Here is a 24,734-nt window from a genome sequence, read left to right as displayed (position 1 = left end):
TTGGGAAGTTGGAAGCTGCACGGAAGGCCCAGCCCAGTTCCTCAGCCAACCTGAAAATGCCAGGCACGGCTGCACACTTGTAACCCTAACTAAATGGAAGAGTGGTGCAGAAGTATCACAACGCTTTAGACCCTGTCAAAAATACCCGTCTTTGTCTCTCCCTCTCCATCTCTCTCTCTCTCTCTCTCTCTCACACACACACACACACACACACACACACAAAAGGTTTATATGAACAGAAGATTTAATGAGGATCTAAAAACTGATTCTTATTCATACCAATTATCCTTAATCCCATTTAATTGTTTTCCTAACTTTTCCCTGATCCCTAGCATCCTGTTACCAAGACATCTCACTTATACTTCACCCTCCTCCTAACCACAAGCCACTTTTTTAAAATGGTTGGAGATAAAATTGAATTGGCAGACAGATTGCACTTTGCTGTAATTCTCTTAAAGATCATTAAGTTAAACTCAATTCAATTAAGCCAAGTGAGCATACTATCCATCTTTCCGGTAAATGTATTTTTAGTTCCAAAATTTAGCTTTAACAAAATTTAAAACATATATCTGTATGTGATCATTTAACTACATACTCTGAGTTCTAGGGCTAGATGGTGGTGAAGCAGTAATAAAACTGAACTTAACATGGAAAGTTCCTCAGTTCATCCCTGGTCCAAGACTTCCCTGTAAACCTATGATCCAGGGTAGCTGAGAATAGGAGTGGATGGTGGTGTGAAGACTTTGTTGAGGATGCCTATCTCTCTGTCTGTCTGTGTGTCTCTCTCTCTTGCTCATGGTAAAAATAAACTTAAACACAGTTTCTCAAGGGCCAGCAGGTGGCATGGTAAGGTGCTAGATTCCCACATCACAAACCACAGTTCAAATCCTGGACCCAGCAGTTTAAAAGGAAAAAAAAAAAAGTCTCCTGTTCCTTTAAAACAAAAAAACATGCTAAGTACTAGAATGCTCTTTATTAAAGAACATCACAGTAGTAAAATAATCATTTAATACTATAATGCTACAAAGAAAAGTCTGAATTTCAAGGTATCTCTACTTAGAAGGCTTATTTAACTAAATTTTAGAGAATTCATACTATGAAAATTCATGCCTTCCAATCTTAGCCAAGTACAACAGCATGTTAAATAGTTTTAATAATTGGACTTCTTAGTAACTAACATAGATCCTACTGCAATGACTACCACTCCTTTTTTCTGTCACAATTTTCAATCAATAATTTGTACCATAATAACCAGCGGACTTGTATGACTATGCAGTTAATGAATACAAAAGCTTGAAACAATACTCCCTTCTGCATGTAATAAAAAGCTTGAAACAATACTCCTTTCTTGCTCATGTTTTCCATCTATTTTATTACTTTTTTTTTCTTTTTTTCCCTTAATATGTACTGCAAAAATCTGTGATTAATTCTACAATTAAATAAACTAAACATTCATTTTTCTTTATCAATTCCTTTTTTTCTAATTTTTATATTATTATTTTTTAATTTGCTAGAGGGCACATGTGCTCACCAGAGAGACAGAGACACAGAGAGGGAAAATGGGAAAAACAAGCTGCCAGATCTAGGACTTGAACTGTGGTTGGTCATGTGGGAGTCCAGCACCTTTATCATCATTCCTCCTGCTTGCCTTGCTCTACTGATTCTTAATTCATTTTGAAGCAAAGCAAGACTTACCTCTGCTTGACCTATGATTAACTCTGCCCATGTTTTCCACTGTGGACATTTATCTCTCTCTTCAAATGTTGTCTCATTAGATCCCCAACAACACTGTTCATGGTTGTACCACAATGCACTAAGGCAAATGCCCTCTTTCAGGTCTGTCATCCAATCAGCAGCAATGTCTATTAATCCAGCCAATGCCCCTGTTAAAATATGTTGGAGATGGTAAAAAAAAAAATAGGTCCATTTTTCTGCGAGTCAAAAACTATCTAGTCAAGAGGTTAATGGAAAGCAGAGGACTCTCTCTAAACAAAGGGTCACTTAAGAACTACCATGTGAATTTAAGATATCCGATTTTTGTCCTATTACCAAAAAAACTGTAAATTGATATTCTTTAAAATAAAATAACTATTCATCATTTGGAATTAAAACCAGTCAAATCATTTAAATTAACTGTGATAGAAAAAAAAGTGTTTAGAAGATACTGAAACATCTTCAAGAGATAGCAATTTAGCAAGGAGAGTCACAAATCTGGCTACTGAAGTCCAGGTTTTACTTGCATGTTTTCATCTAAAACTTAATTGATAGACTTATAAATGATGTCAATTTCATTAAAATTTAATGCCCTTTGAAATAATTAATGAAACTAACAGAATTCATGGATTACTGGGACAGATCTGCATTTCTTTTAAATAACAGAAAACCATATAAAAGATCATTTTACTGACAGAATACAAAAAATACACAAATGTATAGTCAAATCTGGGTTCTTATCATTAAAAAAAGATCAATGGGTCACATACACAGAGGCCACAAAATTCTTGTGCATGCCAATTAATCAGTACTTCCCTCTATTCTCCACAAAAATTTTAATTTTTCATGTTCTTCTGGACATAATCTTCTTTGATGGAAGCTGAAAGTGATTAAAAGAGTCCTTAATATTTGTTTTCAGAGCCTCAATTACTATTTCTTATAATCTTGTACACAGGGACCTTGTGGCCATGCTGTAGGGCATGGTGATTAAAGGAGTAGGCTCTTGAGCCTGAATTAAATGCTGACTAAGCCACTTACTAGTTATATGACCTAACTTCTCTTGTGTTTCTGTCCCCTAACTGTAAAATTGTGATAATGATAGTATTTTCACTATAGGATTACCATGAGATTGGCAGAGGGTTAAAAAAAAATTTTTTTAATATGATAGAAAAGTGCACATGCAAAGAAGTATGAGAGAGGGGAAGATGGAGACAAGCACGCCCCACAGGGTATGGTCACACCGCAACCCCCTTCCTCCAGTCCTCTCTCTATCACATCTCTGGCATTCCGGCCCAGTATGTTTCGGGCTCACTGGGCTAGGGGTGCAGACTGCAGTTGCCATGTGGGGTCAGGCCTCTCTTGAGCAGCGCTATGCCATGGAGCTGGCCCATGTAGTTTTTAGTATAGTATGTGACGTACGGAAAGCAATTAATAGATATTAGCTATTTATTATGATGTTAACATCAAAACATATTTTTTCAATCATCTGGACAACATCACTTATTTTATATATAGAAAATGAACCCAGAAAGATCAAACAAGTTGGAGAGACACTTAAAGTGCCAAAGCCAAGACTAGACTTGAAGGCCTCCTGCCTCCTAGTCTTATATTTAAGAAGACTGTTTGAACACGAAAAATAAATGCTTTTGAAAATCCAATGATACTTGAGGAACAGAAAAAGGACTGCTTTAAAAGATTTCTTTACCTGATGCCAATCCTGTTAGTGTTACTACAAGCCATCCTGACCACGCATCATACAAACTTTTTGTCATTTCCCATGCTGATTCTTTCTTTTTGCTGTTGATCTGAAATTAGAAATATTTCTTTCATTTTCAAACTAAATAGGAGCCACAATTCCTTATTTTTAAATAATTATTTATTTAATTTTATTTATTATCTACTTGCTACTGGGCACATGCGCTCACCAGAGATGGGGTGGGGAAGGTTGGGGGGTAGGAGAGAGTGAGAAAGCAAACTGCCAGGTCTGGGACTCAAATTGCAGTTGGTCATGTGGAAGTCTATCACCTTAACGACTATGCCACCTGCTGGACCCAGGAACTACAATTCTAAAATCTAGCAATTTGTTTTAAGTTACTACACACAGAACAGTACTTTCCAAACTAAATAACAAGAAAGGTTGACTTGGGGCAAAATCACTATGTCAGATAGTTGTTGGACCTGTGAACCAGATGACATGTATTTACTCAGAGATCTTCTTCAGTGTTGTTTGTTTTTAAAGGTTTCTTTGTTGCTGTTGTTGTTGTTAGAGGGTGTATGTGTTGGCCAGAGAGACATAGAAAAAATGAGAAATCACACATGGTGTGTGTGTGTGTGTGTGTGTGTGTGCGTGTGTGTGAGGTAGTGGGGGTAGGGGGTGGCCACACTGCAATCCCTTCTCCTCTGGTTAGCTCGTGATTTGGGGGACACATACACATATGCCCAGTGTGATTTTCAAGCAACCAGACCCAGGACTCAAATGGTACAGTCAGCCATGTGGGGGGAGCAGCACCTTAACCTCCATGCCACCTCCTGACCTAAAATCTGCACTTTTAATGAGAACACTCAGAATGTGAGTGTAAGGGGGTCCACAAACTGTATAATCTGGTTGATTTTAAATCCAATTAAAACTAATTGGTGCACAGAACTATCCCTTATATTAATGGAAGCAAGATAATATGGCTTAAAATCTCTGTCATTCCTTGGCTGCAATAGTTGAGCGGATTATTATAGACTCTCAAAGGGAAGATCAGTGAGTAATACCATGCCTACAAATATATGTAATAGTCATGTGAACTTCTGTAGTCTTGTAAATACACTGATACAGAGGGCTCCAATTCCATTGGTAAGGTCTAGAGACTCTCATTCCTGAGTAAGGCAGAAGTGTCCAGTATTCAACACAAGATAGAAAGTCAGGAAGTTAACAACAAGGTAATAGACCTGATTCAAACCTCTCTCTGCTAAACACAAGAAAGCAAGTCTTGCCTCTTTTAGTATGATTGCAATTCTAAATCTATCCCTATGTAGTCCAAACCTCTTGTGTTCTACTAGAATTACTTTAAAAAGCCGCATCTTCAGCCTAGGATGTTAGCGCCCTGCTGTCCACAGGAGGGCTACAGCTACAATTCAATGACCTGGTCTATTTAAAACCACAAGGCCCTATTAAAAAGACAGTAAGTTCTAAGTTGAGTAAGGCAATTTTACTACTTTAATACTGTAAGCAATAAGATACTGACATTAACCATTCTTTAGAAATAGAGGTATATCGGGGCCGGTAGGTGGCGTGGTGGTTAAGGGCGCTGGACTCCCATAAGGCCAACCATAGTTCGAGTTCTGGAACTGGCGGCTTGTTTTCTCACTACCCCCACCCCCTCGCCTCTCTCTGGTCAAATTAAAATAAATAAATAAAGTTAAATAAAATAATTCTTAAAAAAGAAATAGAAGAATGTCTTTTCTTTCAAAAGAATCACTAAACTCTATATTCCTTTTCCTCAATAAAGATAACTGGAACATTTAATAAAATATAACATTAAGTCATTTTCAGACTGACACACTTCTGTTCTCTTTATATCACTGCTTCTATAGCACGGCTTTCTTGGCAGACACTTGCTTGAGAGTGAATACCAAGTACAAAAAATACATGTGCAAAAGTGTTCATTATTGTTAGTGTTCTGAACAAAAATATAGGAATCATCTAAATGTTCAATACAGCACTGGTTAAATAAACTGCAGAATGTCTATGTAATGAAAACTGCAGTGATTAAAAATGAGACAGACACAGTACTGTGTGACAGGAACAAAAGCAACGTGGCCAAAAGCATGCTACAGTTTAACTGTAAAGACAAGAGTATAAATATATTTGCTATATTTTTTAAATGAAGCATAAATCATAAAATTAAAAATGTAAATGATCACTTATAAGGGAAGGAAAGCAACAGGTCAAAAGGGAAAAGGATTAAAAACTAGGCTTATTTGAATGTTTGTTTTATACATTTAACTTTGGAACCATAGAAATACTTTACATGATTATAAAAAGTAAAATTATTTCTAAAAAGCAATCCTTAAAACTGGAGTAAAATTTATCTAAAGTGCATCGAATGGTAACATAATGACACAGAAAGAAATTACTTCAAGGGATTTTAAAATAACTTGTACTGTATAACTCTTATAGAAGAAATACTAAGAAGAAAAAGTCACATGCAAAAAGAGAACACTGAAACTTTTCAGTAGGTAAACTGCTGGTGAAGGTGTTGGTACGATATTCTGACACTGCTGTGTGTATATTGCGGGATAAGTCAAATTACCGCTTTGTAATGCTCAAAGAAGATACATATTTAAGAACTAGAGGTTAAGATATATAATAATGTATTTAAACTAGAAGACTCAAATAAACTTAGAAGGCTAGAAAATGGCCAACCAAGATCTAAGTAACCCCTACTGTCTAGATCATCTCTATATGCTATTTTCCTTTAGTGGAACCAGAGCTCTTTGGAGGCTGATTCTAGGTTTACTGAAGAAAATGTGAAACATAAACTAGGATTATCTTGTTTTCTCAGAGTACACCAAAGTCTAAGGGCATGTCAAAGGACACAGATACCCATCTAAATAAACTCAGAGTAGTCAAAAATGAAACACTTACCCGCCTATGCCTTTCTCTGTCTTTACATTTCTCTCTAACCCAGTCGATAGTATGGAAATCATCGTAAGTACCAACGCCTGGGATCGGCTCGTCCAAAAGATCCAGTAAGTGGGTAGAACTGTTAATGCTGCCTCCATTAGTCATTGTATAATGAGTTCCTACAAAACAAAAAAAGGAAAGATGAATATGTCTAATGAGACCACGGTGAGCTATGTAACCTTCTTAGACATTCACCGGTAAGTCACACAGAAACAGCATCACTTGGAGGAAACTTGAAAGTAAGCCAAAAAGATTATGGCATGCTCACAACAGAGTATCAACAAGCCTACCTAACAGTCATCTTATTCTGGAGGAGAAAACTGTGTGACTTATTATTTATAACTGCTTAGGAGATAGACTCTGTAAGTTGAAAAATGGCTTGTAGAAGACAAGTTGAAAATGGTGGTTTTCATCTTCAAAATGCAAATGAATTTGGTCCAGTAGAGAAGATAACTCGTATAGCTGTGGTTTTGCTTGTTGTTTTTTTTTTTTTTTTTTTTTTTGGTGTGTTTTTAGTCTCTAAAAAATTTTTCTTTCAACTGACTATGTTACAAGGGGAAGGGCAGGAAAGTCTATGAAAAGTTCATGGAAAATGTTTATCATGGAAAAATGACAAATGGATTTCCATTTCTTTACACCACAACAAACCAATTCCACTTTCCCAAGAACTTTTATGATGCTCGCTTCTTCATTTCAGTTTCATACCTTCTCCTCTGTATCAGCTTTGCCAACATATTGGTTTCTTCATTAGAAATAATAAATCTTTGACGTGTGTCCTATATATTTTATATGAATATAAAAGGTAATAGAAAGAAAAAGTAGCACAACTGGCTAAATATGAAGAAATGTTCACTTTAACACATAAAAATGCAAACCAAACCCACAATATAATTTTCCTCTATTATACCGGTAAACATGAAAAGTGTGTGAATACACTGAATATGTAATGTTACTCAAAAAAAGAGGAAAAAGCTACCAAGATTTAATATACGCAGATACTCTCTAACCCACATAGTTCATTTCCAGAAATTTTTCCTGTAGTTACACTCTTTATACAATAATAAACCGTATAAATCTTTGAATAAATCCATAAATTGTGCAGTGTGGGTAGATTGTCTTACTACGTGCTATAAAGAGAAAACAAAAACATATTAATGTCAAAGTGTTCATACTCTAGGGAACCAGCAGTTAGTGTAATGGGTATGTCGCTGGACTCCCACGTAGTCGACTGCGGTTCGCGTCCCGGACCCGGTGGCTTAAAACTCACGCCGGGCACGTGTGCGTGCGTGCCCAAGATCTCGAGAGGAGAATGGAGGAGAAGGGATTGTGACATGACCATCCGCCCTGGGGGGTGATTTCTCGCTTTCTGTCTCTATGTCTCTCTCTGTCTGTCTGGCGAGCGCACGCGCCCTATAGCAAAAACCTCTCCAAAAAAAAAAAAAAAGTTCATACTCTAAAATGGGGTCAGTAAGAAGCCGACAAGTAAATACTTCAGGCTTTGGAGCACACACAATTGCAACTACTCAATTTTGCCATAATACCACAAAAGAAATCATAGATGATATCAAGGTGTGTGGATGTGTTCCAATAAAATTTTCCTTGCAGAACAGCTGAAGGGCATAATGGCACATGGGTCATAGTTTGCCAACCCATAACATTTGTATAGTACAAACCAAAACTAACACAGTATTTATTAAGAATTTTTATATAAGTTACATTTGCTCTATATAATACAGGAGATTCAAAGACAGTAGAAAAATACCATCTCTGACTTCAAGGGGCAAGTTGTGGGTTCCCGATCCAAATTATATTTTAAAACAAAGTTCTAATATCAAAGCAGTATTAAAAAATTGTAGTACTGTTACCTGCATTTATTTATAAAAAACAAAATCCAGGAGAATAAAAATGTAGGAAGGCCAGGCGGCTATACGGTGGTATCACAACTGACCCAAACAGGGAAGGTTCTTGATCTCTGTCCTGGGGCTTCACTGAGCACAATGGAAGCGCCTCTGTCCGGGCTTTGGGCCAGCTAGGAATATGAGTGGATCACAGCATGACCGTTCTGAAATAAATATATGTGTGTGTGTGTGTGTGTATGTGCGTCTCAAGAAAAAAATAAAAAGAAATCTTGGGACTAGAGCATACAAAATTAGGAGCAAGTAATCTACGAAAATTTTCTGAAGAATATAAATCTTAAATTACAATTTGAAATAACTAAACTCACTCTCACAATGAGAATTATAGTTACAGGGATCAGCAGTTAGCGTAATGGCTATGTCGCAGACTCCCATGTAGTTGACCGCGTTTCGAGTCCCGGACTCAGTGACTTCTCACACCGGGTGCGTGTGTGTGCGTGCCCAAGATCCTGAGAAGAGAATGGAGGAGAAGGGATTGTGGTGTGGCCATCCACCCTGGGGGGTGATTTCCTGCTTTCTGTCTCTCTGTCTTTCTGGTGAGCGCACGCGCCCTATAGCAAAAACCTCTCCAAAAAAAAAAAAGAATTACAGTTACACATTTCATGTTAAATATGCTTACATCTACTTCTGAAAAGAAAAATATATGATGTGAAAACAGTCTATAAGTTTATATTTCTGGAACCAGCAGTTAGTGTAATGGCTATGTCGTTGGACTCCCACGTAATCAACCACGGTTCGAGTCCCGGACCCAGTGGTTTAAAACTCACACCGGGTGCGTGTGCGTGCGTGGCCAAGATCCTGAGAGGAGATTGGAGGAGAAGGGCTTGCGGCATAGCCATCCCCTCCGGAGGGGATTTCTCACTTTCTATCTCTCTGTCTGTCTCTGTCTGGCGAGCGCACACACCCTATAGCAAAAACTTCTCCAAAAAAAAGAAAAAAAATAAAAAAGTCTGTAAGTTTATATTTCGGCTAAAAAAAAGTTTAGAAGGAGAGACAAGCAGATGGAGTAATGATTATGTCGCTGGACTCCCATGTAGTCAATTGCAGTTCAAGTCCCGGACCCAGTGGCTTCAAACTCATACTGGGCACTTGTGTATGTGTTACCAAAATCCTGAGAGGAGAATAGAGAAGGGATTGTGGCATAGCCATCATCCCTTGCTTTCTGTCTCTCTGTCACTCTCTGTCTCTCTGGTGAGCACACGAACCCTATAACAAAAATGTCACTTAATAAAAAAATGTTGGAGGGAGAAAACAGGGTAGGTAAGAAATATGATAAAGAGTAAACATCTTTTAATTTGGCAGCAGAAATAAAAATTAATAAAACCACTGAAGAACAATATGGAAATATCTATCAAAATACAAGGTTCTTGATTTTAGGAGCTGATTCACAAGTGCACAAAGTTACTTAAAGATAATGCAAACATTATTTGTAATATTGAAAAGTTCAAACCAATGGAAATGTTTAATTCACTGACAATGAGTAAAATAAACTGTGTATACTTATGCAATGAAATATAATGCAGCAGTCAAAAATAATGAGGTCAATCAATATAGAGAGATATTGAAAAGCTGGATATAATATATTGCAGTTATAAAGGGCCAAGTGGGGTCCAGTAAGTGGTGTAGTGGTTAAGACGCTGGATTCCCAACAAGTCCAACTATGTGTTCAAGTTTTAGACTGGGCAGCTTAAAAATTATGCTGGGTCCAAGTGCATGCATGCCCCAAATCCTGAGATGCAAATATAAAAAAGGGATTTTAGCATGGTCATAGCTTGGCCCATTCCTGGGGTTGGGGAGGTAATTTCTTATTTTCCCTCTCTCTGGCAACTGCATGTATCCTATGGCACAAAAACATTAAAAAAAAAAAGGCCAGTTCAGACTAGCATGTTTAATATAAAAATTATTTGGAGGGCCAGCAGGTGGGCATGGCGGTTAAAGGCTCTGGATTCCCACACGGCTGATTGCAGTTCAAGTCCTGAACCTGGCAGCTTGTTCTCACTCTCTCTTTCTGGTCAAAACTGAAAAATAATATAATAAAAATAATTATAAAAAGTAACAATAAGTATAATTAATTTTTTAGAGGTTTTTGCTATAGAGCATGTGCGCTCACTGGAAAGAGAGAGAGACAGAGAGACAGAAAGCAAGAAATCCCTCCCCAGGGGCAATGGCCATGCTGCAATCCCTTCTCCATTCTCCTCTCAGGATCTTGAGTTCGCATAACAAGATCAATCAGCATCCTTGACAATTATCTGATATATGTCACAGCTTGTAATAACAACATATAAGTAAAGAAGTATTTAGAGATTTACTATCTAAAAACTCTGAAAATCTCACAATCAAATAGGTGACTTTAGAATAAATGAGTATAAATTACACCCTCAAATTATTTAGCAATAATAGATTTTATGCCAAAAATTATAATCCAGTGATTTTTTATAAGTATGCCAGTTTTACAAATATGTGAATTTTTTGATACAGAATATAAGGAATAGAACTATACTAATGTTTAAACATAATGTTTAAACAAACAGTGTAAAAATAAAACATGAGACTTGTCAATTTTATTCTATGATGGAAACCCCAATAGGTTCTTTATGCTGTGACCCACGCCTAGCCTGTGCTGGCCCGGCTCACAGGCCCACACACACTCAGGGAGGCCCAGGAACCTGAACTCAGGACCAACCCACATGGTCCAGCTACATTACTGCTGTCCACAGCCTGGTCCCTCTCTCTATAATGTTTCTGATTTAAACTGATTCATTCCCTTTTGTGTACAGATAAAGAAGTGATCATAAATGTTATGTCACTTAAAATGATCGTGTAGCAAAGCCAGAATATAAACTGTCCCTCATCACTATGACCACTCTCAAGACCAGTGCAAAAAATCATCCTAAATAAATGGGGGTTTGGGGAGTGGTAGGAGGGAGGGATGCACAAGGAGCCATCACACCAATACTAAGAACTTATTTCATTAGTGTTAACATAAGCCAGATAAATTCTACTACTTCTTGGTAATTCAAAGAGGCAAAAACAAGAGAAGAGTAAAAGTGTTAATGGTTTAAACAATATAACAGTGAATACTGTACTAATCAACTTAATGTCTATTTGTTTCTAACAAGTGTAACAGTTCCCCCTTATTTAATACAACTGAATGACTGCTCTAAAAAGGTATAAAACTTCCAAAAGGAGAGCAGTATATTGATTTCAGTGTTTTGGCAAAAGTATTCCAGGAATAAACAATTTACCATTCTTGGCCAAGAGTTTAAAGGCTGAATCTCTGCACTGCAATGCCCATATTCATTTACATAAAATACACAGTCTACGCCTTACACTTAAAGCTTTATACTCTCCCCCTGCCCACTCTGGTTTCACTCACTAGTCTCTACTTTGTAATGTTACCTGCAAATGCTTTAAATTTTCTTAAGAAAAATCAATTGTACAATAAATATAATAGGAACATACATACATAAATACCTTTAATTTATTTATTTGCCAGAAGTATGTGTGCTAGGAGTGGGGAAGAGGGAGAGAGACAGAGAAAACACACCTCATGGGAAATGGTCACACCTCAACCTTTTCTCCATTTCTACCTCCTTTGGGATTTTGGGGCATGTACACACACATATGTGCAGCATATGCTTTTCAAGCTACTGGTCTGGGACTCAGACTGCATGGTCAGCCATGTGAGATCCAGCTGCCTTAACCATAATACCACTGGCTGGCCTAGAATATTTATAACATCTTGACAAATTTGAATATCTCTGATTCTACTTTTCATATGATCATATTAAACTGGTAATTTATGAAATGTTTTTGGAGGTTAGAGTCAAGAGTCTCTTATGGCTTTCTGGTATGATATACAATAACTTCTGTAGTATTCTGGCCAAAATGGTATAAACTGAATCTTTTTTAAATTTTGCTTTTTTTGGGGCCAGAGGGTGTGTGCACTCACTATAAAGAGATAAGAAAAAAAAAGAAGAGGGAGGAAGCAGCCCCATATGGGCCATGGTTATGCATCAATTCCTTCTCATCTATTTCTCCTTCTTATTGGGATTTTGGGCATGCATGTGCATATGCATATGCACTCATACATACCCAGCACATTTTTTAAGTCACTAGGGTCAGGGTTCAAACCACAGTCGGCCATGTGGAATCTGGCTCTCTTAACCACTTGGCCATGGTCTGGCCCCATAAACTAGATCTCGTAAGGAGAAACCATATACACATAGGCTGAAAAAAATCCTACAAAATAAATGGTTTGTATTCTTTCAAAATATCAGTTATAAAAGATAAAGAACAAGCAAGGAACAGTTCTGAATTAAGAGACTACAAGATATAATAGGTAAATGTAACATGTACTCCAGAATTAGATCCTATGCCAGGAAAAAAAAAATGGCGCTTTTTCTTTTGTAAGAGAGGACAGAGCGGGACATATTAGGAAACAGTTGGATAATGAGATAATGCTACTGCATCGATGTCAATGTTTTGGTTTTGAAATTGTACTACAGCTTATATAGTCCTCTCTTAAGAAGTATACATTTAAAATAAACAAAATTCTAAAGCAACATCTTTATAACATTCAACATGCATCCACAGTACATATGTCACCCACTTCATAAAAAGAACTTTCAGGCTATTTGCACCATAAAGATACTAAGCAAATGAAACCTCTATTTCTCTGCTTGAGTTATTAACTGGAAAGCACAAAAGTAGAAATTGCTATTCTCATTTTTATGGGATAGAAAAAAGTACAACAGCATAATAAACATATACACTGGACATGTGTCCTGTCTTTGAAGACTTTCAAATAATTGCTCATAGAAACTATTGTAACACATTTTTTTTTAAAGTTTATCTGTTTCTGCCATGAATGAGAAAGCATGCACAGCCCTGACAGTGTCCCAGTGCCACAATGCTTCCACAGCTGAGCCAGCCCAGGATCATGGGCTCCAGACTTGCACTGGGAACCTTCCCGGGCGGGACTGCCTTGCAGAGTGATGCATTTTACTGCTGGCATCATTTGGCACCCACGACATCTTAATTTACAAAATTATGCGGCAATTCAAAGTACTTGAAAACCAGACATTATCAAACATATACCTTTATAAATGACACTTAATTTCTTTTTAATAATATATTCTACCATGCATGGAAATCTGGGTAGTGTAAGAAGGGAGGGAAAGGAAAGAAATTCTATCCTAATCTAAACTGGATAGGAAATAATCCATTTCTAATGTAATCACAGAAATGCCTAAATATTAGAAATAATTTTAAAGATAATACATTTTTAACAGTAACAATGGTTTTTAAACATTTCTAATATATCATTTATTTGTGTATAGTTCACTGCAACCTAGATTTGTATAAGATTTAACTTACATATGATAAAATGAGGTAAATACAAATAAATTATGTGTATGAAAATTAATAAACAGATGAAAATTATCCAACTTGACCCCTCAACTTCATCTTATGCATGCATGTAACATGTATCTCTTAAGTACAAATTAAAGTGCTCTCATAAATAAACTGCATTTCTCACTCTATCATAAAATATTATTTCAAGAGTTAGCTAATTAGGAAATGATAATATGGCTTTTCTAAGGCCATACCTTGAAAGAAACTCTAGAAGACAAAGAGATCTTCAGGATGAAATAGAAGTGGTGAGACAGCTGCTTCCCTGATCATGACTTTCTCTGTCCTCAGTAAAAAAGCTCTTCCAAGATCCTGAGATGGATAATGAACTTGAGCTGTAAAATAATGCTTTCCTTGACCAAAAATGATTTTCTGCTGAGACTTCCCCTTCCAGATTCATTTTTAGCGGCCTCTATGCACTGTCTAGACAGGTCCAAGTGAACAGGATCCAAATATCCGAATACGATTAGGGTCGGAATATTCCTCTATTCCCACTTAATCTGATGCACAAAGAGTGAGAATGGAACAGAAGAGAGATTGCAGAAACCTCCTTCTGCACACCTCTTAAAGCTCAGATTGAACTTCAAGAATTAGGAAGAAATGCACCATACATCAGATGACTAGAAATCACCGCAGGGTCACAAGAAATACGACAAAGCAAGAAAATACCTCTTCTCCAAGAGGAAAAAAAAAAAAAAACTTCTCTTCATCCTCAGGCAGTACAATGAAACTCACGGAAATGTCTGCTAAAGAATTTAGAATATTCATAGTGACAAATCTAACAGAGATGGAAGAGAAGAGAGACAATGAACTGCAGAAGAGGCAGGAGAAAGGAGCTGATGAGTTCCAGGAGGTAAGGAGATTCTTGCAAGATACAAAAGAGGAAATATACACTATAAAAAAGAATCAAATGTGGGGCCAGCAGGTGGCGTGATGGTTAAAGGAGCTGGATTCCCACATGGCCGACCATGGTTCGAGTCCCGGACCTGGAAGCTTGCCTTCTCACTTTCCCTTTCTCTCTCTCTCTCTGGTCAAATTAAAAAATAATAGTTACAGGGAACCAGCAGTTAGCATAATGGCTATGTTGCTGGACTCCCACGTAGTCGACCACGGTTCACATCCCGGGCCCGGTGGCTTAAAACTCACGCCGGGCGTGTGTGCGTGCGTGCCCAAGATCCCGAGAGGAGAATGGAGTAGAAGGGATTGTGGCGTGACCATCCCCCCGGGGGGTGATTTCTCGCTTTCTGTCTCTATGTCTCTCTCTGTCTGTCTGGCGAGCACATGCGCCCTATAGTGAAAAACCTCTCAAAAAAATTGCAGCGTGGCCATCCCACCTGGGGGGTGATTTTTCTCTTTCTGTCTCTGTACCCTATAGCCAAAACTTCTCAAAAAACCAAAAACATAAAAAAAAAAGAAATAGGGGGACCGTATATACACACACACACACACACACACACATATATATATATATATGAAACTAGAAATGAAAAATTATTGACAATAACATGTATGATTAACCACTATGTAGTATATTCTGGATGGGAAATCACATTTTGTATGCTGTGATGATGCTCAGGGTATGAATATAAACTAATTAAATTTTTAAAATGTTTCAAAAGATAATTATAGTGCAACTAGATTCTAGTTTTGTCCATATTTTTAGTTTAAAGTACCCTGTGAATCAATAAAATGTGGAATAAAAAGTTTTGTATGGAAGGGAGAGAGGGGAAAGGGGAAGGAAAAAACAAGTAAAAGTATGCTTAATCAACACAAAAATGAGAAGCTATTTGCTGATGTTATAAAGTAATATTTTTGGCTTGACTGACATGTATAGTATTTGTGCTGGAAAAAGAAATGTTGTACACTATAAAGATGTGATTAAATGTAAAAAATAAATTAAGTTAAAAAAATAAAGGAAATCCTAACTTATGGCATACAAGGTATTTACCATGAGTAGGAGGTGATAAACCCGAAATCAGATGTGTTTGCGCAGGGTTCTTGTAATCTGCCTAACTCAAACCTGTCTTATCTCCTAGGGTATTACTGACTGTGTTAACTTAAAAATCATTTAATAATTAGAACAAAGTTTAGCTGTTTGGAAAACTCAGCAGCTACTTCAAATGAGTAAATGGTGGGTTTTCATCTTCCCCTGCAACACTTTTCTAAATATCTGATTATATTTCACATAGTTACAGACACGTCTAAGTAATATATTAAATATCTTAATTATTAATTTTTCTTAATAAAGAGAACTTACTGTAGTTTATCTGATTTTGAATACAAAATAAAAGCATATGAGGAGATGAAAAAAAAAAGTTCTTCCAAAAGTTGAATTCTCTTAACCTAAGTAATAGTCTTTCCATTCGTCAAAGCTTACTGGGAATGGGGCCAGAGGAGGGTGCAGTGGTAACAGGATGCTCTGTAGTGCTGGGTGCCCATGGGAAGGTCCTGGGTTCACATTCTGAAGCCTCCTTGTACATCCCAGTTACACACGTGCTCATGATCTGGACTCGCTAAGGCTGAGGTGGATCATGGATGGAAAACTTTGTTGGGGTTGCCCCCACCTTATCTCTTTTCTCTCTCATGAAAGAAATCGATAAAACTTAAAAGCATGTGCAGCTTCTATTTACATATTTGTGAAGAAGAGAGTGGACAGTAGAATAATTTTTGGAAATACTAATTAAGGTTCCTTATCCCACACTATTCACTAGTCCCTTCCACACACCTTCTCCTTACCAATTTAGTAACAGTTGTCCATTGTCACAAGAAAAGAAATACACAGCAGAACATAAAGAACAAGACTCAATATTAAGGCTTCCAATTTTCAAATTTCAGCCTTCTGAAATTCACAGAGAAGACAAAATTTTAAGTCAGTATTTCTGAGTTAAGGGATGGGCTCTGGGTTTCATATGGTTTAAGGAGAGCCAGCCGTGCAGCCTAGTGATTATGGATGGGAGCTGGACCCCAAGTGGCGGAGCAGAGTTGGAGTCCCAGCCCTGCTGGCCTGAAAGTCATGTTAGGTGCATGGGTGAGCATGCCCAAATCCCAGCAGGAAGGAGAAATGAAGGAGAAGAGATTATGGTATGATCATCCCACATTCCCTCTTTCTTTCTCCCTGTCTCTATTTGAAGAGCACCTGCACTCTATGGCAATTAAAAAGAAAAAACAGCTTTAAGTAAAAGGGCTTAACATTTCCATAATAGGCCAGAAGAAGAAGTAATTTTACTCAACTATCTAAGGTTTGCTGGGAAAGGAAAAAGAGGGTTAAGAAAACAACAGAGTTATAAATAAACTAGTGGTTTGCTTCAGCCTTTAATATTTTCTATATGTGAAATATAGATGAAATCATATTAGCTATACTTATTTATAAGCTGACTTTTTTCATTCATACTTTCTAAAAACTATTTCAGGTCACTAAGTCATTTTTGATGACTTCAAATGACTACATTTAATGGTTGTGACGTTCTATAACCAAGCCTTTAGGTTGGTTTCCCATTACACAGAAGCATGTCTATCTATTTAGTCTCCCCTTTTCCAACCAATTAAAAACTTTTTTTTTTTTTTTTTTTAAAGATTTTAGTCACAGGGCAAGTGTGCTCACCAGAGAGACAAAGACAGAGGTGGGAAGTGAGAAAGTATGCCAAAAGGAGGATGTCTACACTGTAATCCCTTCTTCATTCTCCTCTTGGAATTTTGGTCATGCACACACAGATGCATGCATGCACACTCAGCAAGATTTTCAAGCCTCCAGGTCCAGAACTTGACACAAAGTCAGTCAGGTGAGATCCAGTACCTTAACCACCAGGCCATCTGCTGGCCTAATTTTTAAAATTTTAAGTCTTTTCCTGTTCCTAAAATGTTCCCCCTATCCTACTGCCAAATATTCAATATTAAATATTCAATATTAATAATCAGGTCTATCTCCAAATTTAAAATAACCACATTTTCCAATAACTATCTTCACATGAGGGTTGTTATTTGTATAATGGACCCTTATTGTTTCTACACACCTAACATCCCTTTCTCCTTTCTATAACAGACCCCAATTATTTCAAGAAAACTGCCATCTCTTCCTTTTTTTTTTTTTTTTTTTTGAGAGAGGTTTTTGCTATGGGGCACATGCACACGCCAGAAAGACAGAGAATCAGAGAGAAAGAAAGGGAGAAATCATCCCCCAGGACAGAAGGCCACATTGCAATCCCTTCTCCTCCATTCTCCTCTCGGGATCTTGGGCACGCACGCACACGTGCCGGGTGTGAGTTTAAGCCACCGGGTCCGGGACTCAAACCATGGGCAACTACATGGGAGTCCAGCAACATAGCCCTTACACCAACTGCTGGTCCCAAGAAAACTGCCATCCCTTCCTATACCTACTCCTAGTGAGGGTTTCAATCAAGGTACTTCCCCCACCTCTCATCTAAGAAAATGGCACATGATCTAAATTAGACTCTTGGAAATGCAAATCTTGAGCACAATGACAGTTGCAGTCAATTGATTTTAACAACTAAAACTTCAAAAAGATATATGCTAGTTGGTGTTACCCAAATCCTCCAATCCTGAGCTATATGAAAGTATTATCTGAAAGTTAATAACTCCCTAATTAAAATCAAGAAAAAATATTTTTCTGGAGGACTAACTCCCAGAATAAATGACCACCCTTCTACTACTCAATTCTGCTCCCTGCTGGCTGAAAGACAGTAACAAAAAAGATTGGTAAAAAAAGATTACTTATCCTTCAAAGTGGCCTAGTAGAGAAATTCCATGACCTTAATGTGCTTTAAGGTCAGGCACACCTGGAGTCAAATTCTAGCTCTGCTACCCACGAGCTCTGTGATCCAGCACAAGTCACTTATTCATCTCTTAGGGTACCTTTGTTTTCTTACCTACTTCTAGAGTATGGTATGTGTACTAGAGATAAATAATGTAACACATTTATACTATGCTTGACAAAGAGTAGGAAATCAATAAACATAAGTTATTATTTCTGCTCAGATATTTTAGTGTTTAAATTGTTACCAGGTTGTATTACATTGCTCACATGGTAATAACCTTAATCAAGAGGCTGATAATATGACAAAGAGATGAGAAAAAAAGTGTCTCACAAATTTGGGAAATTAAAATAAAATAATTCTTTAAAAATAATTATTTAATCTTATTTATCATTATTAATACTTTTAAATTTGCTTCAGAGTATGAGCCTTCACCAGAGAGTGACACAGAAAGGAGAGTGAGAGAAAGAGCAAGCTGCCAGGTCCAGGACTTGAGCCATAATTGGCCATGTGGGAATCCCACACCTTAACCACCAAGCCACCTCCTGGCCACAAGAATAGTCTTTTCAACAAAACATGCTGGCTATCCACATGCAAACGAATGAAGTTGAACCCTATCTCATACTATACCTGAAAATTAACTCAAAATAGATCTTAGACTTAAATAAAATTAGAAAATCTTTAAAGGAAAAACAGAAGTAAAAATTTTATGACCTTGGATTAAGCCAAGGTTTCTTAGAAATAAAACCAAAGCACAAGTAACAAAAGAAAAAAATAAACTGAATTATATTAGAATTAAAATTATCTTTCCCACATAGAAGTCAGACACTGTTATCTAGCTCATGTTTAACAATAAAGACAACTAACATATATTGAGCACTTACTGTGTGCCAGACATTGTTCTTAGCATATTTACATATATTAGATCATTTAATCCTCACAGTGGCCCTATATGATAGGTATTTGCCGTAGGGGGCATGTGCGTGCCAGACAGAGACAGAGGAAGAGAAAGGGTACCCCCCAGGGGATGGTGACAACTCAATTCCTCCTCCTCTATTCTCCCTTTGGGATTCTGGGCACACACAGACATGCACCCAGAGAGGTGTTCAATTCACCAGGTCCAGGACTCAACCAAGCAGCAGGCCATGTAGGATCCTGCCTTAACGATTATGCCACTAGCTGTCCCACTGTGATAGGTATTATTATCCCCATTTTATAGATTTGAAAAACAAGGCACAGAGAGTTTAAAAAATATGTCTAATCACACATTAGCGGTAAAAGGATTCAAACTGAAGCAATTTGATCCCAAAGGCATTTCTCACTGCTATGAAATAGTACCTAAAAAAATAATTTCTCATTTGCTTTACTTGCATATTTTAAGATGTGTGGACACCCTTCTCTAAGAGCAGATTAAGAACTATTTGGTGGTATCTTCTCTCAAAACACATGAGTACATGCTCTTATCTTACAGGCAATTCACCACCAGCATCCGTTTTTCCTTTGGTTCTACACCACTTCTGCCTCTATCGCTTAAACTGCTGCAATGACAAAATGCTACAATTATAGCTTGGGGCACTGCTTTGCTCCCAGCACTCAACACCCCCATGCTCTGCACAAGTCCATGACAATCATGCATTCCTATTCTCACCCCGGGTTATTCCAGATTCATCTTATACCACAGGAAGCCTATCTTGAAGCAGGTGGCATTAACTGTCCCTCCAGGTATGTACTTAGAAACTGGCATTCATTCTTTTTGACTGTGGCTGACAGCAACAAACATTTCTAACTGACATAGTGCACCAATGTGTACCTAAGTAAAAACAAAGTTTAATAAACAATATTTATTCTTACTACTTGGTATATACTAATTTTTTTCTTTTCTTTTTTAGGTTTTTGCCATAGGGCATGTGCACTTGCTGGAGAGAGACGCAGAGAGAGAGAGAGAGAGAGAAATCACCCCCTCCCCCCCGGAAAGATGACCATGTGGCAATCTCTTGTCCTCCATTTTCCTAGAGATTTAGGGCCCTCACACACGTGCCTGAAGTGACTTTCAAGTTGCTGGGTCTGGGACTTAAATCATGGTCAACCTGGTGAAAATCCAGCACCTTAACAACCACGCCACCTGCTGGCCCCTTTGTTCTTTGATTTTTTTTTTTTTTTTTTGGAGAGGATTTTGCTATAGGGAGCATGCGCTTGGCAGACAAGACAGAAAGAGACAGAGAGATAGAAAGCGAGAAATCACCCCCCAGGGGGGATGGCCATGCCGCAATCCCTTCTCCTCCATTCTCCTCTTGGGATCTTGGGTACGCACGCACACGCGCCCGGCGTGAGTTTAAGCCACTGGGTCCAGGACTCAAACCACGGTCGACTACGTGGGAGTCCAGGAACATAGCCATTACGCTAACTGCTGGTCCCTGTTCTTTTTTATATACTGGTCATGACCTAATTGATTTCTTGACCAACATATTAAAACCTGCATTTTGACAAAAACTGAAATAGATAAATAAAGGCATCAGTGAAATTATCTGCTTTCCCTTAAAAACCTCTATGTTCTCACCCACTAGTCTTCACATATGCAGTTACCCCTTGGTAACAGCAGGTGTTTGTTCTAGGATCCCTGGAAAGCCAAAATGTATAGATGCACAAGTCCCGTATAAAAAATGGTGCATTATTTGCACATAACCTGCACATATCCTCCTGAGTACTTTATTCATTTTCTGAGTCCTTACTAATACATTGTAAGTGCTACAGAAACAGTCATTACCCTATATTGTTTAGAGGGAAAAAATGAAGAGTCTAGACCGAAGCATGGTAGGCCTAACTACATAATATATGTCAGTAACAACATAACATTTTCAATCCATGGTTGGCTGACTCACTAGATATAGAACTGAGATTGTTCACAAATTTCATAGTCACATCAGCAATAGGCTAAGTCTTTTCTCAAAAGGAGTCATCCAAGCAATAGTTTCATGTAAAAAAGGAAGTCTAGGATAGCTGCAGGGGCACAGCAGTAGTGTGACTCCAGAATGCTAAAGCCATGTGGGAAGGTCCTGGGCTCATGTCTCATATCCTGGCTGGCTGAGGCTGGGCTGGATTGTGGCATGAAGACCCGGTTTGGGTGTCTTTCTTTCTTTTTCTTTTTCTCTCTCATAGAAGAAATAGAAAAATTGGGTTGTCACAAAAGTTATCACACATTTTTGCATAGAAAAATACATCATGACTTTTCCTACAACTCAATAAATAAACAATTTTTAAAAAAGAAACAGGCATCCAGTTATTAACAAGACTATTACTACCTCCGTGTCAATCTCCAAAGATGTGGGGTAGAAATAATGATTCTTACCATTTAAACTCATAATACAGATTATTGTTGTAACAGATACATACAAAAGCTTTATACCCTTTAACAAATTCATGGAGACCAAAATCCAAAATTCTAAGTATTGCCTAACAAGCCAGTTTATTCTGTATATTAAGAGCAGGAAGTCTAGTCCCCATATATATTTTTCTCCCTCTGTGACCTTACTGATAAGAAACTGTCATCTTGTAAGGGAAGGGAGAGTAAATGTTATAAATTGATAGTGCATGTTCCAGAATGTTAGCAGGCTAAAAGATGAAAAAGACAAATGCAAGCATAGTGCCTCATACTTGGTAGGTGGTCAGAGAAAGGTCTGCTGAGTAAATGAAGAGTGTACAGGAAGCATGTACTCTTCCCATTTGTGCAGCCACTCACAGTCATTTTGAACTAAACAGCAAAGACTTACAAGTCAATACCAAAGCCCAAAAACACTGCCCAAAGATACACAAGCAGTCTAGCAGCAATACTGAACCCATTACCCACTTCCCTTTTTACTCTCTGTTCTGTTACCACCACAAACCACATTCTCAGGTAGAAATGATAAAGTAGATATCGCGTATGTCTATCTGAAAACAAGTTCCATATTTATTTATTATCTCTGCATATAAGATGATCTGCATATCATATGAATAAAAAATTCTAAAAATTTGCCAAATTTCATGAATTTATTAAATATACAATAGGAACTAAAGTGAATCTACTTTAGACCTAATTAAATTTGTAAAAGACAACAAAACTACAAATTAAGCATATGTTAATGTAAATGAAAAAGCTAAAGTTAAACCTGAGATTACAATTTTTGTGCCTGTGTAAGCACAAAGCAGAGACCACAATACTCAGGAAAAATAGCCAAAATTATTCATCTAATAAATGTGGCAAGAAATCTTTTCACATATTGAAACCTTGTTACAGAGCAGAGCCTTTCAAACTTACAATAAGCCATAGGATGGCATAAAATTAATAATAGCAAAGTATCAATTATTTTTAGAAAGTACAGTTAGAGGTAGTAATGTGAACCAGATTTTACTGAAAATTTGAAATTCAGATACTGTAGGCAAAATACATTTAAAGACTGGCTTTGTTTTATTCTATTGTTTTAGAATACAAAGAGTTTACTTGTTCTTTTAATTTACAGACACTTAAATGAATTAGTTTTTAAAAAGAGGGTCAACTTTCTAGTTGGATGAAAGAATAAATGTAATAAAAGCACAATAAAGATCTGAATCCTAAAGTCATTTTACAAAGAGCCTACAGAACAACCCTCTGGCAATGAGAATATCAAGTAACACTTGGATTTCCAAATAATGTTCAAAAAAAGCTAGCGACTGATATTTCAGGAAAGAAGAAAAATGGACAAATTAACCTAATATAGTAGAAACTTTAAAAAGTGCTTTATTTAAATATGAGAGGGTCTTCAAGTAGCTCATGTAAAATGCACATATATTTAAAAACTGCATGGATTTAAAATTTCTTGCACCAAAATAAACTCATATTGTCATTACATTTTGCACACATTTTTTTGAAATACCCTCATTACAGTACTGAGCTAATGAATGTCCAGAAATAATTTCAGGTAGAAACTTGAAAGAATATAACCCCAAACCTTGTTTTGAGAATGAGTCTAAATTATTTTCTTCTTTAGTCCTCGGAGATATGGTACTCTTCTACCTTTCTGTACTACCCTCTTTACTAACCCACAACAAAACTACTGTATTCGTTCTGATACAACAAAACTACCTGGGAACAACAGGAGTAAACAGGTGTTTACTCTGGTGACAGCATGTTCTACGCTGCTTCCCATCAGGAATGACCTATCCAATTCCCCTGAGCACCTGAAAGCCTGCCTACTCTGATAACACTTGTCAAAAGGAGACTAATCTCTTCAATCCCTAAAGTCCCATGCATGGAACTGGGTTTATACCATTCACTAGTAATTTATTAACTTCCTCATGGTTTTGTTTGTTCATTTTGAAACTTAGGAAACCTCCTCTGTCCCTACCCAACTTAAAATGCAAGTTATTTCACAGATACATGAGGAGTCTTCAAAAAGTTCCTGGAAAGTGCACATTATAAAAAAAAACTGCGTAGGTTTTAAAAATGTTTCACACTGAAGCAAACTCATATTTGAGTTCCACCTTTCCATAAATTTTTTGAAGTCCTCACATAGTAAGAAACAGTGCATTCTAATGATAAAAGAATATGAGCCAAATATATGGATCTAATCCTGACTTTTCATCAACATTTCTTTTCATATCCATTTGTCTACTAGTGAAGGAAAAGTATAACAGTACCTACGTCAGAAGGTTGTGTTGAGGATTAAAATGATATGATACATGCAAAGCACTTAAAACAGTATCTGGGGCCAACAAATGCCATAGCAGTTACATCACTGAACTCCCACATGGCTGACCACGGTTTAAGTCCCTGACCTGCTGGCTTGAAAATCATGCTGAGCACGTGTGTGTGCAAGCCCTAGATCCAGGGAAGAGAATAGAGGAGAAGGGATTGCCGCGTGGCCACCCCCCTACTCCCAGGGGGTGATTTCTCACTTTCTCTCTCTCTGTCTCTCTCTACCTTTTCTCTCTCTGTGGCAAGTGTATGTGCCTAAGGCAAAACCTCTTTTAAAAAATTAAAAGTATATGGCAAACAGTAAATTTTCCTAAGTACTGTGATTTTTATCCCGTCATTCTCCATTGCACTCAGTAGTACTTTATGTATATACAAGAGCTTAGTAAATAATCTGAATGAAGCAATTAATATTGTACGTTAATAATGTTTAAAGGCCACTAAAGTAAATGGAGGCTCTAGGCCCAAAAGATAAAGTCCATTATAAGAGTTACTAAAAAAAAAAAAAAAAAAAAAAAAAAATTAAAATTTAAAAATCA

General features: G+C 37.3%; 1 protein-coding gene across 6 annotated transcripts in view; it reads right to left on the bottom strand.

Moving 5' to 3' along the window:
* Nucleotides 1–24,734, bottom strand: part of CLCN3 (Cl-/H+ antiporter 3) — a 106,853-nt gene that overhangs the window by 32,739 nt on the left and 49,380 nt on the right. For all 6 annotated transcript variants that reach the window (XR_003550894.1, XR_001371081.2, XM_006141316.3 and 3 more), the window contains exons 3-5: nucleotides 6,350–6,507; nucleotides 3,419–3,518; nucleotides 1,696–1,883 (exon numbers count right to left, since the gene is read on the bottom strand). Coding sequence is in view for 4 of the 6 variants with exons in the window: in XM_006141316.3 (XP_006141378.1) it covers nucleotides 1,696–1,883; nucleotides 3,419–3,518; nucleotides 6,350–6,507 (446 nt within the window). In the remaining 2 variants the exon portion in view is untranslated. The remainder of the gene's footprint in view (nucleotides 1–1,695; nucleotides 1,884–3,418; nucleotides 3,519–6,349; nucleotides 6,508–24,734) is intronic.

The sequence above is a fragment of the Tupaia chinensis genome, unplaced genomic scaffold (genome assembly GCF_000334495.1).
Source record: "Tupaia chinensis unplaced genomic scaffold, TupChi_1.0 Scaffold000051_1, whole genome shotgun sequence".
Classification (NCBI taxonomy): Eukaryota; Metazoa; Chordata; class Mammalia; order Scandentia; family Tupaiidae; genus Tupaia; species Tupaia belangeri.
This window is presented reverse-complemented; position numbering and strand designations above follow the sequence as displayed.